Source organism: Barbus barbus (genome assembly GCF_936440315.1).
Source record: "Barbus barbus genome assembly, chromosome: 3".
NCBI classification, from domain to species: Eukaryota; Metazoa; Chordata; class Actinopteri; order Cypriniformes; family Cyprinidae; genus Barbus; species Barbus barbus.
In genome coordinates, this window is record NC_136731.1 from 4,039,019 (window position 1) to 4,053,518 (window position 14,500).

The 14,500-nt window shown below is 35.8% G+C and overlaps 1 protein-coding gene across 1 annotated transcript; it reads left to right on the forward strand.

The window, feature by feature from the left end:
- The first annotated feature begins 9,624 nt into the window (after positions 1–9,624).
- Positions 9,625–13,504, forward strand: LOC306854556 (uncharacterized protein). Its single transcript, XM_079392683.1, has 7 exons — positions 9,625–9,840; positions 10,372–10,561; positions 11,445–11,552; positions 11,638–11,789; positions 11,894–11,989; positions 12,109–12,305; positions 12,611–13,504. The coding sequence occupies exons 1-7, from the start codon at positions 9,827–9,829 to the stop codon at positions 13,222–13,224; spliced, it is 1,371 nt and encodes a 456-aa protein (XP_079248809.1). The 5' UTR covers positions 9,625–9,826; the 3' UTR covers positions 13,225–13,504.
- Positions 13,505–14,500: the final 996 nt, after the last annotated feature.

Consider the following 14,500-nt stretch of genomic DNA (forward strand, 5'->3'; position numbering starts at 1 on the left):
GTTAAAAATATTAAGTTTTGTGTGTCAGTATGCCCTTTAATAAATGTAATATAAATACATTTATTAAATGCAGATGAGTCCTACACCATTTAGATGCAACAAAAGGTTGCCTATCTTATTTCAAAATGTTGCACTCGACATATGTGACCCTGGGGGCGTATTACAGAGCATTTCTTAAGTGCGTTATCTTAACTACAGATAGGAAAGGGGTATTACAGAAACCTCCTAACTTGACAAAACATCCTAAAAACTGTCTTAACTTTAGGACAACCCCACAGCTGTCCTAACTTCAAAATTATTTGAAAGCTAACAGAAAAAAACTGCTGTCCGCCAATGGTATTACATTTATTAATAGTTGAAAATGAAGAACGAAGATGTTTAATGGTAGAAAGACTCTTGGAGGACCCTGAAGATGTGTTATATTTTGATGACTAAACACTTATAAGTAATTACAGACTGCCGCACAACATATTACAGTTAGCACAGGAACTGCAACCAGCATTATAGAGACCAACAAGAGTGTCACAGCATTACTGGTTGAAGTGCAAGTGAATAATGCCTTACGGTTTTTTTTGCAAAAGGTGATTTTCAAAGTGAATGTGATGGCAATCCATTCTATTTGTGATTTCTTTTGCTTCTCCTTCGTGTGAGCGTGTATTGAACTCGAATAACTTAAAAAAGTCCAGTAATTTCCTTTTCTACAAGATTTATTAACAAAAATTAACTGGATGAGTTACACGGTCAAAAAACTGTGTCGCTCCATTCTTGCATGAAACAAATTCTAACGGTCCTTGTCGGAAATGACATCATCATTTTCAATCTTTATATGAAACATATTAAATTATTTAAATGCAATTATTTAACAGTTACTTAATCCAAACAATAACTTATTTCACATCTATAAAAATAAACAAACACTTAAATGGCTCTTACAGTGAAGTAGCTTCTATTATTTAGTTTACTACATCAGCAGCTGGAGGAGGGTTGGTTGCTTGGTAAAAGACCTGAGAGTAGATTGTCGAGCTTGATTATGCCATTTAAGATTTCCTAACTCGAGATAAGATACTCTTTTGTAAGATAGGATAAGAATCCCAAATCAAGTTAAGATTTGCTTCTATAATACGAATTTGTGAAAAATCCTAATTTAACACATCATATCTTAAGTTAAGACCTAAGATAAGAAACTTTCTGTAATACGCCCTCTGGACCACAAAACCAGTTTTAAGTCGCTGGGGTGTATTTATAGCAATGGCCAAAAATACATTGTATGGGTCAAAATTATAGATTTTTCTTTTATGCCAAAAATCATTAAGTAAAAATCATGTTCCATAAAGATATTTTTGTAAATTTCCTACTGTAAATATATCAAAACTTAATTTTTGATTAGTAATATGCATGGCTAAGAACTTAATTTGGACAACTTTAAAGGTGATTTGCTCAATATTTAGATTTTTTTGCACCCTCAGATTCCAGATTTCCAAATAGTTGCATCTCAGCCAAATATTGTCCAATCAATGGAAAGCTTATTTATTCAGCTTTCAGATGATGTAATGAATCCCTTATGACTGGTTTTGTGGTCAGGCCACTACGCACTCAAGCCACGATTCAGGCCTGCTCCGAGGTGGGTTGTGTGTGTGTGCGTGTGTGTTGTTTATTATCAGTTCATATCGTGTTATTCAGCGCGCTTAAGAAATGTGAGTGTTCAGAGTAGTATTTTGAAACACAAAGTGAATTATTCTGTACATGTAGTTTCAAGGGTGTTAATTTGCTCAATTAACTCGAAGCGTATTGGACACAGAGGTCAATTCAGTATATAGGTCACGTGATATTCCCCTTTTTGGGGTTATATTATACCAAACTTGAGATTAACTTGATTGAGTAACATTTAGCAAATTTGAATTCAAGCTATTTCTTACTCTATAATTCTACTTATTATTAATATTAAATTCTGTATATTTTTCTACTTCTTTATTCTACAGAGTTTATTCTTAACCAGTGAACTTGTGTGAGCATAGATGTATTCTGAGTAGCTTTCCAAAAGAAAAGTATTTATTTCAGTGACATCAGAGGGGCCTTTTAATAACTAAAACACTTTAATACATTTAGTTACATTAACAAAAGTAGCGGTTACACTTTATTTCATGGTGTCCTTGTTACATGTATAATAACAATAAATGATGCATAATTACCTGCAAGTAACCCTAAACCAAGCCCTAATCCCTAGGCAAATAGTAAGTACATAGTTAATAGTACTTAGTACTTACATGTATAATTACACTGTAAAAAGGACACTTAAAGTAAAGTTGTAACTAAAGTAGCTTTAAGGGCCAGATGCAGTAGAAGCAGCATCTTTAACATGTTTCTCAGCTGTATGTTAAAGGATGTTACTGTACCATAATGAGAAATGTGTTGAATTTAGATGAAGATTTGGCATTTCTGAATAGATTACTCTCTATCTTTTTTATCTGATTTAATATATTTATACACTGTATATTATAGGTACAGTATATACTATAAAATTTTGCTCATCGCAAGGCTTCCATATTTTACTGGAAATACATAAACAGTAGGTTTGCAGTTTGATTCATAGTCGTGCAGTCTCTCTAGTTTATATGGTGGAAGGTGTTTGCAGTGTGATCTACATGACTATTACTGTACATGCAGTAATACTAACACACAGTGTCTTATAACGACCTTGTGATCGACTGGACATACATCAGAGGAATGACGAGAGAAGAGGAGATGCTGCTGGTGTATTTCCTGGAGGCTTTAATGATGCTGACGTGACAATGACCTCTTCTACATGAACTCGTATAAATCCAAAATATAGATTAGAAGCACCATAAGATTCTGTGCCTCAAGCTTATTAGTGTTACAGGTGTTACTACTCCAATAATATTAAGAAAATCACTTCATAAACAGTAATTCAAGTTAATATCATTCATCCTTGTGCATCCATTTTGTATTTCACATTTTTTGTATTTTGATCATTTTGGCTCTGTTACTGCAAATAGTATAAATTCAGCATTTTATGTATTTTTATAAGAATTGTAATATTTCAAAATGTAATTTACACTTGGTACACACAATCCTTACACTCAGCACACAAATGTCCCACTGAAACAAATGAAAACCCACAAGTGTGTTGGGATGATATCAGTGCATTATGCAAACGAACAGACATGTCAAGGGTTAAAACCCTGTTTAAAAATTACATCAATGCAAGCAGAAAAACAACTATATCTAACTTTTTAATGACTGTTCTTTTTTGACAGATATTTTTGTCCTCCAAGGACCTTGGTGTATTTTTTTAATGAATGCACAATGGTTAAGTTTACTCTGGTTACTCTATTTGACCGTACAAGAAAATTAAAATGAATAAATTGGAAAAACAAAATAAACACCATGTTAGGAAATGTCCTAAAGGTGAACTAAAATGGTTTATTCTCAATGCATATCAAAACGACGAAATATCGATATGTTCAGTCAAGTTATTTGAAGAGAATTGTGTATTTTGGTCATCAACCCACATAATTGTAGATGCTGTTGTGAAATGGTCAGTTAAATCTGGTCAGTTTTAGTTTCTGATTGAGAGTAATTTTGGCTTATTATTGTTTGAATTGTTTGCAGGTTTCTGATTGGTTGAAGCGGACATACATTGAGGGAAGTGATGAGCTAGTTATGGTGGGAGTAGACGAGTGCAATGCCTTCTTTGTCCTGTCAGAGGAGCAGGAAGTGGTAAGTTTAATAATAAATGAGATTATAGTGAAGTTACTTGGATGAGTCAAAACCTCACAACTTTCTCTTTTTGGCCATCATGCAGTGGTTTGATGATTACAACGAATATCTGCGTTCAGTGTTGATCAAGAGGAGACGCAGAAGATGCAGTTTAGATGAAGCTGAGAAATTCTTCATGGACTCTTCAGGGAAACCGGTCGACAATCCCTGTGAGGACCTAAAGAAGCTGCATGACAAGTGAGTGCACTCAAACTTTTATTTTATCTTTAGTTTTTTGATTCAGGCATTGTTTTGTGAAATTTCTTTGTTCTTTACTAAACCACCTTTTGTTCTGGATGCAGGTTTTACCTCCCAAGCATCACCACTGATATGGTCAGATCACTGTTGTACACAGATTGCATTTGACGGATGATGAGAAACTTTCAAGGTACTTCAGCTACTGGACAGGCAACGAGGAGAAACCTCGTCCAGTCCAGCTGGGTCTTTATTTTATCTTGCATTTTCTCCATCATTCAAGTATCCTGACCAATATTGTGTTTCTTTAGTCCAGCTGAAGCGCCCGAGGCCGAATGGATGAATGCAAACATAGCTTTCTGCTTGCTGAAGATGTCACATCCGGTAATGGTACATGCAGCGCCTCCAGAATTAGCTGCACGGGTGAAAATATCCAGGAGATTCGAGAGCCATTGCCACTTGCTTTGGTGCGCGACTCAGAAGAAACTCCGTGAGCGTCTTGTACTTGGTAAGTCGTTCATTCAAGTCATCAAAACTGATATTCCTCATTTGGGTGTTACATCAACATTGGCAGATCTGACAGGTTGAGCTTTATTAAAACAATTGTTCCTTTTCTTAATTTATTAATGCGTTTATTTTGTGAAAAATTCTGACAAATTATTCCTCATGCTCCCTGATCCTCACTTCAATATGCAACTTTTCTGACCAGCAAGTGTATAACGTCTTAGTAAAGACTAGTCATAGTGTAAAAACAATGCTAAAAGTGTCTGAAGCAGTTTTGGGAGTCACATGCACAGCTAATATCATCTTGTTTCTGCAGATACGTTTGGTCCACGTCGGCCATCTGAGAGCAAAGTACACCGCTGGATCGAGAAGCAGGGATGGACGGAGAACGTGCCAGATGCTGCTGAAGTTGTGAAGGACTGGAAGCCTCCACGAAGCATCCAGGCTCCGACAGACAGTAAATCGATCCGTCGGATGAGCCGCAGGCAGTGCTGGAAAGGCCTGCAGCTGATGGACAGAGAAGGCAAGGGTCTCAGGGTCGTCACCAGCAGGCCGTTTGCTTGCGGAGAGCTGATCTGTGACTTCCACGGCCGGCTGATCTCCAGGGACGAGGGACTGGAAATCCAGCAGAACAATCAGACACAAGCTGGACATCTGTTTTTCTTTACCGGCAAGAACGGACAGGACATGTGTTTGGATGCTCATGAGGAGCGCTGCGAGTGCCATCCTAACAAAACTACGTTTGGCAGACAAATTAAACACTCTGCGAGACACGCCAATCTCAGTCCTAGACTGCACTTCGTGGACGATGAACCGGTCATACTTTTCATGGCCACACGGGACATTCAGACCGGCGAAGAGATCCGCTATGACTACGGAGACAACAGAAGGTCCTACGCTGGGGACGGTCTGGATCTGACGCCGTCCTAACTGAAGATGGACATTATCTAGAATATGTGTAGGCTTTTGGAAAGTATCTATATATGGATGGGACTTATTGTTTTTGCATTAATATTTTGACGACAGATAATTATGCAATTTACATCAATAACTGGACTTGTCTGTACATTACAAACAAAAATATACAAACAACAAACCTAGAATTTTTTTGATAATAATTCTGATCTATTGCTATAAAGGGTTAACTTTTATATGCAGTTATAAAATCGAAGGTTGTTCAAATAAAGAAAAATCATATCTATTTTTTGTGTTCTCATAATTTCACGTGTTCTTTTGCTTCAACGATTTATTTTTATTGTATTTAAATTGTACAGTTAGCACAGGAACTGCAACCAGTATTATAGAGACCAACAAGAGTGTCACAGCATTACTGGTTGTAGTGCAAGTGAATAATGCTTTACGTTTTTTTTGCAAAAGGTGATTTTCAAAGTGAAGTAGCTTCTATTATTTAGTTTACTTCATCAGCTGGAGGAGGGTTGGTTGCTTGGTAAAAGACCTGAGAGTAGATTGTCGAGCTTGATTATGCCATTTAAGATTTCCTAACTCGAGATAAGATACTCTTTTGTAAGATAGGATAAGAATCCCAAATCAAGTTAAGATTTGCTCTGTAATATGAATTTGTGAAAAATCCTAATTTAACACATCATATCTTAAGTTAAGACCTAAGATAAGAAACTTTCTGTAATACGCCCTCTGGACCACAAAACCAGTTTTAAGTCGCTGGGGTGTATTTATAGCAGTGATTTTAGTATGACTATTTATATATGAACTTACGATGAGGCAAAATAAAGTATCAAAAACCAAGTAATTACATGGTTTTATTGAACAACACTGATAAAATAGGCCTACATAATGTAATATAACCAGTATATTGTGTATTATAACAAATACATGAAGAGGGCGCCAACGGCCTGGCCATGCTTGACTTTGCATGATGATTCAAGGACGTTTAATCCATGTAGTATTTTAATATTTGGCCACATGCAAACTCTGAGCGAGGGTTTGAACTTTTATTTTGAAATTGCTATGTATAACAAATTGCATATTTAGAAATATGTTGTTGTATTCTCCTGTGTTGGCATAGGTTTATAAAGTTTTATAGTTTTAGTTTTAGTTACTTTTTCTTATTTGTAAATCGTTTTGGACAAAAGCGTCTGCTAAATTACTAAAAGTAAAAAGTAAAGTAAAAGTAAATGATTTACGGTACAAATTAAGTGAGATAACATGCATTTTTTCCCAGATAAATGTTAAGCAAGATACGTTTCATTTTGGGGTGGAGTAACCCTTTAAGACTTGTTGGCCTGGTTTCACAGACAGGATTAGGCAATAGTTCAATTAGGACATTTAAGTACTTTTTATAAACATGCCTTTGAAAAAAACAATACTGATGTGTATCTTGAGACAAAACAAAGGCACTATTTTAAGATCAGTCAGTGCAAGTTTCTTTAAGATGAAACAGCTCAGATTTATATAATAGTCTGGGATTAGGCCTAAGACTTGTTTGTGAAACCGGGGGGTTATGTAGAGGATACTCTCATACAAAAAAGACATGCAATAGTTAAACCCTTCACTGAACTCAATGTGCGCTATAATACTGAAGTGCAAATGTCCAATTTTTTATTTAGTATCAAACAGGAACACTTGTGCATGCTTGGACCATGTGCAAGTCAATTAAACAGTGTTTTTTATTTTAATTTAAACACTGGTTTAATAATGAACAAACGGTTGGTCTGTTTTTAAATAAGTTTAATTATAATTCATTCATCAGCTAATGGTTTAAATTCTGGGGAGTTCATTTTCTTGCACTTAACTATAAATTACAATTATGCCTATAAGGCAGTTTTTACATTAACATCTAAATCTAATATAAGATATCACTAACAGTTTAAGTAAAATATAATGAATATAAAGGCCAATAATTAGCCAAGCAATGTCATGCTATAACTAGTAGTAAAGAGGAAGGGATGATTGCACTTGAACTGATACAGATCTGTAACGACACATTAAAAAGCATCAAAACAACACTCATCGGTTACATTTTCTGGAGAAAAAATGGACAAAATTTAAAAGATGACACTTTTTTCTTATTGAAATGAGAAAGTTTTCAATTAAGTTCCACAGATGCAGTGGTTAAAACAGCACTGTATTTGTTACGGACACATGCAAACCAACCCGAAAGCTGTTTTTGAAATAAATATATACTGTAAAGCCTTATTATGTTAAGTTGTGTATAAGTAGAGTTAAGACATAGCTCCACTTGAGCTTATTAAAACGTATGTAAATTATTTACAACAAATATTTTACATTTTAACACATTTATACACTTTCCCAGTGCGGTCGTAATCATTTCCATAGAACTGTTTTGAGTGCAGTCTGTTTTGGGCCAAACACCAATAAGATGAAATGGTTTGTATTCCAGGTATGTGTTGGTATCTAACTGTAGACACGCGTTTCTATAACTTTATGGCTTCATGTTGTCGACTCTCATGCTCTTCTTGTCTCTTGTATCACATTTGCAACAACTTTTCTACCTTACTGCTTTTCTACTTTCACTCAAATATATATTTTGGCTCAATACTTGGGACTCTCATGTACTTTCTCTTAAGTAGCTTCTGTCTTCTCTAAATAACTCTACAATAGAGAGACTCAAATAACCACTAAAACCAGCAGCAGGGCTGTTCATTAGCACACATTCAGTCTGAAAACAGCTTTTGTGTCATAATAGCGGTAGTTTGCACCTTGTACACGTGAAGACCTAACAACTCTGATCTTTGGAAAGTCTCAAGATCATTAAGATCATATGTGTTCTCAGGTATAATGGTTGAGGTGATCTGGTGATAACGAAGCATCAATAGCTGGTCTGTGGCTGAAGCTACAGTTTCTCTCAGACATGATTTAAACCCACACTGAAAGTGGTTCATTTGTTGACATCTAAATGAACTCTTTATTAATCATTGAAAAGACAATTAATAACTAAAACACTTTAATACATTTAGTTACATTAACAAAAGTAGCGGTTACACTTTATTTCATGGTGTCCTTGTTACATGTATAATAACAATAAATGATGCATAATTACCTGCAAGTAACCCTAAACCAAGCCCTAATCCCTAGGCAAATAGTAAGTACATAGTTAATATTACTTAGTACTTACATGTATAATTACACTGTAAAAAGGACACTTAAAGTAAAGTTGTAACTAAACTCATGTGACCTTTCAGTCACATTAAATTTTATAAGTAAATAAATAAATATGTACATACATGCATGCGTATAAAAAAACAAATATATATTAATATCACCCCGAACATCTGATTTGGGTTTGGTCGGAGCTTAAAACCTAAGCATGTTTTTTGACTATTTTGTAGTTTCTGAAACTAAGTTAAAATGTACTATTAGATACAGAATAATTAACTTAATTTTTAATGACATATGTAACGTTGGGTGGTGGTCTAATAATTCATTAAGCGCTGTATGTAGATGTATGTTTGTAAATGACTATGTAACATAAATGTTATGTTTTATTAATTATAAGTTTAATAAATAATAATAATTCAATGTAATCATAATGAAATTAAATAAGTATTAATTACAAATGCAGCGTTTCTCCAGAGCTGCTTTACAGATGAATGAAACTCATTCCATAATTTCACACAGAACTCGACTCATGAAAATGTGACTTTATATTAAATCAGTGTACAGCAAACAAAATGTGCAATATGTTAAGATTTGGCATTTCTGAATAGATTACTCTCTATCTTTTTTATCTGATTTAATATATTTATTCACTGTATATTATAGGTACAGTATATACTATAAAATTTTGCTCATCGCAAGGCTTCCATATTTTACTGGAAATACATAAACAGTAGGTTTGCAGTTTGATTCATAGTCGTGCAGTCTCTCTAGTTTATATGGTGGAAGGTGTTTGCAGTGTGATCTACATGACTATTACTGTACATGCAGTAATACTAACACACAGTGTCTTATAACCGCATTTTAAAATGTATTAAAATGTCCTCAAGCTGAAGAAGCTAAATCAAGATATTCATATGAAAGTGAGCAAACATATACAGTACATGACATTCTGCTTATGTAAAAACTACACTATTCAGTGCTTTCTCATTCAAATGAGTTTCTGCTCCATTAACATGATGGCCCATCACTGTGAATCACTGCTGTTTACGGCAGGAAGGGGAACGATCTTCAAATGCTAATGAGCTCGTCAGCTCAGGATTGGTGGCCTGTTTTGCTGATCTGATCGTTTAAAGCCTCCACAGCTCACAGATTTCAGCAGATCTCTTCTGAACGGACTTAAGTCACCTCAGCAAGCTCACAGACTTGTTTTCTTTCTGGAAAAATCCCCATTTGGAGATATCTGGACACTGAAATGGCTTCTGACAGGTAAATATTTTGCTTTTGTTGTCTTGATGGTTTCCACTGAATAAATTTATAGCATTTATCAGCAATTAAAGGCATTTAAACTAACCCCAGTATTGCTGAACTAAGGCTACACATAAAACTAAAAAAGCTTAAATTATATGATGGATATTTGTATGTTTGTTCTCAGACATTAATAACCTATACATTTTGCAGAAGATCTGTGCGTGAAATTTACAGATTTTAATAATTCAGTTAATAGGCAAGAGTTTATATACAACCTTTTAAGATTAAAATTTGACTGCAGGCTTTTAATTTTTAAAGTTAATATTTAAAATCACCTTCCATCACATTATAGTAATGTAGTCATCTGAGCCCATAGACTGCTCCAAACTCTTTATGTTGAGTATCTTGGCTTCTGGTTTTTGCAGAATTTAGAGAATCACAGATTTAAAATAAAAGAGTTAAGAGTTAAATCTTGGATCTCATATTTTCTTATCAATCCTGGCATGTTTGCAGTGGTTTTTGATGAATCCCTTCACTCTTCTCCTACAGGGTTCTTTCACCAGAGCAGTGCTGGGAGGTCTTGCAGTCTGCTGAAGATGACGTCTTGAGAGACCTTGTGATCGACTGGACATACATCAGAGGAATGACGAGAGAAGAGGAGATGCTGCTGGTGTATTTCCTGGAGGCTTTAATGATGCTGACGTTCCTCCAAGAGCCAGAAGTGGTGAAGAAAATGACGGTGAGTGATTTAGTCTCAGTGACAATGACCTCTTCTACATGAACTCGTATAAATCCAAAATATAGATTAGAAGCACCATAAGATTCTGTGCCTCAAGCTTATTAGTGTTACAGGTGTTACTACTCCAATAATATTAAGAAAATCACTTCATAAACAGTAATTCAAGTTAATATCATTCATCCTTGTGCATCCTTAGAGACATTTTGTATTTCACATTTTTTGTATTTTGATCATTTTGGCTCTGTTACTGCAAATAGTGTAAATTCAGCATTTTATGTATTTTTATAAGAATTTGAATATTTCAAAATGTAAATTACACTTGGTACACACAATCCTTACACTCAGCACACAAATGTCCCACTGAAACAAATGAAAACCCACAAGTGTGTTGGGATGATATCAGTGCATTATGCAAACGAACAGACATGTCAAGGGTTAAAACCCTGTTTAAAAATGACATCAATGCAAGCAAAAAAACAACTATATCCAACTTTTTAATGACTGTTCTTTTTTGAGAGATATTTTTGTCCTCCAAGGACCTTGGTGTATTTTTTTTAACGAATGCACAATGGTTAAGTTTACTCTGGTTACTCTATTTGACCGTACAAGAAAATTAAAATGAATAAATTGGAAAAACAAAATAAACACCATGTTAGGAAATGTCCTAAAGGTGAACTAAAATGGTTTATTCTCAATACATATCAAAATGACTCCATTTAGAAACTGAAAATATGTTCAGTCAAGTTATTTGAAGAGAATTGTGTATTTTGTTCATCAACCCACATAATTGTAGATGTTGTTGTGAAATGGTCAGTTAAATCTGGTCAGTTTTAGTTTCTGATTGAGAGTAATTTTGGCTTATTATTGTTTGAATTGTTTGCAGGTTTCTGATTGGTTGAAGCGGACATACATTGAGGGAAGTGATGAGCTAGTTATGGTGGGAGTAGACGAGTGCAATGCCTTCTTTGTCCTGTCAGAGGAGCAGGAAGTGGTAAGTTTAATAATAAATGAGATTATAGTGAAGTTACTTGGATGAGTCAAAACCTCACAACTTTCTCTTTTTGTCCATCATGCAGTGGTTTGATGATTACAACGAATATCTGCGTTCAGTGTTGATCAAGAGGAGACGCAGAAGATGCAGTTTAGATGAAGCTGAGAAATTCTTTGTGGACTCTTCAGGGAAACCGGTCGACAATCCCTGTGAGGACCTAAAGAAGCTGCATGACAAGTGAGTGCACTCAAACTTTTATTCTATCTGTAGTTTTTTGATTCAGGCATTGTTTTGTGAAATTTCTTTGTCCTTTACTAAACCACCTTTTGTTCTGGATGCAGGTATGACCTCCCAAGCATCACCACTGATATGGTCAGATCTACTGTACACACTGTTGTACACAGATTGCATTTGACGGATGATGAGAAACTTTCAAGGTACTTCAGCTACTGGACAGGCAACGAGGAGAAACCTCGGTCCAGTCCTGCTGGGTCTTTATTTTATCTTGCATTTTCTCCATCATTCAAGTATCCTGACCAATATTGTGTTTCTTTAGTCCAGCTGAAGCGCCCGAGGCCGAATGGATGAATGCAAACATAGCTTTCTGCTTGCTGAAGATGTCACATCCGGTAATGGTACATGCAGCGCCTCCAGAATTAGCTGCACGGGTGAAAATCTCCAGGAGATTCGAGAGCCATTGCCACTTGCTTTGGTGCGCGACTCAGAAGAAACTCCGTGAGCGTCTTGTACTTGGTAAGTCGTTCATTCAAGTCATCAAAACTGATATTCCTCATTTGGGTGTTACAGCAACATTGGCAGATCTGACAGGTTGAGCTTTATTAAAACAATTGTTCCTTTTCTTCATTTATTAATGTATTTATTTTGTGAAAAAATAATGATTCCTCATGCTCCTGATCCTCACTTCAATATGCAACTTTTCTGACCAGCAAGTGTATACCGTCTTAGTAAAGACTAGTCATAGTGTAAAAACAATGCTAAAAGTGTCTGAAGCAGTTTTGGAAGTCACATGCACAGCTAATATCATCTTGTTTCTGCAGATACGTTTGGTCCACGTCAGCCATCTGAGAGCAAAGTACACAGCTGGATCGAGAAGCAGGGATGGACGGAGAACGTGCCAGATGCTGCTGAAGTTGTGAAGGACTGGAAGCCTCCACGAAGCATCCAGGCTCCGACAGACAGTAAATCGATCCGTCGGATGAGCCGCAGGCAGTGCTGGAAAGGCCTGCAGCTGATGGACAGAGAAGGCAAGGGTCTCAGGGTCGTCACCAGCAGGCCGTTTGCTTGCGGAGAGCTGATCTGTGACTTCCACGGCCGGCTGATCTCCAGGGACGAGGGACTGGAAATCCAGCAGAACAATCAGACACAAGCTGGACATCTGTTTTTTTTTACCAGCAAGAACGGACAGGACATGTGTTTGGATGCTCATGAGGAGCGCTGCGAGTGCCATCCTAACAAAACTACGTTGGGCAGACGAATTAAACACTCTGTGAGACACGCCAATCTCAGTCCTAGACTGCACTTCGCGGACGATGAACCGGTCATACTTTTCATGGCCACACGGGGCATTCAGACCGGCGAAGAGATCCGCTATGACTACGGAGACAACAGAAGGTCCTACGCTGGGGACGGTCTGGATCTGACGCCGTCCTAACTGAAGATGGACATTATCTAGAATATGTGTAGGCTTTTGGAAAATATCTATATACGGATGGGACTTATTGTTTTTGCATTAATATTTTGACAACAGATAATTATGCAATTTAATTTGAAGAACATCAATAACTGGACTTGTCTGTACATTACAAACAAAAATATACAAACAACAAACCTATAATTTTTTTGATAATAATTCTGATCTATTGCTATAAAGGGTTAACTTTTATATGCAGTTATAAAATCGAAGGTTGTTAAAATAAAGAAAAATCATATCTATTTTTTGTGTTCTCATAATTTCACGTGTTCTTTTGCTTCAACGATTTATTTTTATTGTATTTAAATTGTACAGTTAGCACAGGAACTGCAACCAGTATTATAGAGACCAACAAGAGTGTCACAGCATTACTGGTTGTAGTGCAAGTGCCTAATGCTTTACGATTTTTTTGCAAAAGGTGATTTTCAAAGTGAAGTAGCTTCTATTATTTAGTTTACTTCATCAGCAGCTGGAGGAGGGTTGGTTGCTTGGTAAAAGACCTGAGAGTAGATTGTCGAGCTTGATTATGCCATTTAAGATTTCCTAACTAGAGATAAGATACTCTTTTGTAAGATAGGATAAGAATCCCAAATCAAGTTAAGATTTGCTTCTGTAATACGAATTTGTGAAAAATCCTAATTTAACACATCATATCTTAAATTAAGACCTAAGATAAGAAACTTTCTGTAATACGCCCTCTGGACCACAAAACCAGTTTTAAGTCGCTGGGGTGTATTTATAGCAGTGATTTTAGTATGACTATTTATATATGAACTTACGATGAGGCAAAAACCAAGTAATTACATGGTTTTATTGAACAACACTGATAAAATAGGCCTACATAATGTAATATAACCAGTATATTGTGTATTATAACAAATACATGAAGAGGGCGCCAACGGCCTGGCCATGCTTGACTTTGCATGATGATTCAAGGACGTTTAATCCATGTAGTATTTTAATATTTGGCCACATGCAAACTCTGAGCGAGGGTTTGAACTTTTATTTTGAAATTGCTATGTATAACAAATTGCATATTTAGAAATATGTTGTTGTATTCTCCTGTGTTGGCATAGGTTTATAAAGTTTTATAGTTTTAGTTACTTTTTCTTATTTGTACGTCGTTTTGGACAAAAGCGTCTGCTAAATTACTAAAAGTAAAAAGTACGGTAAAAGTAAATGATTTACGGTACAAATTAAGTGAGATAACATGCACTTTTTCCCAGATAAATGTTAG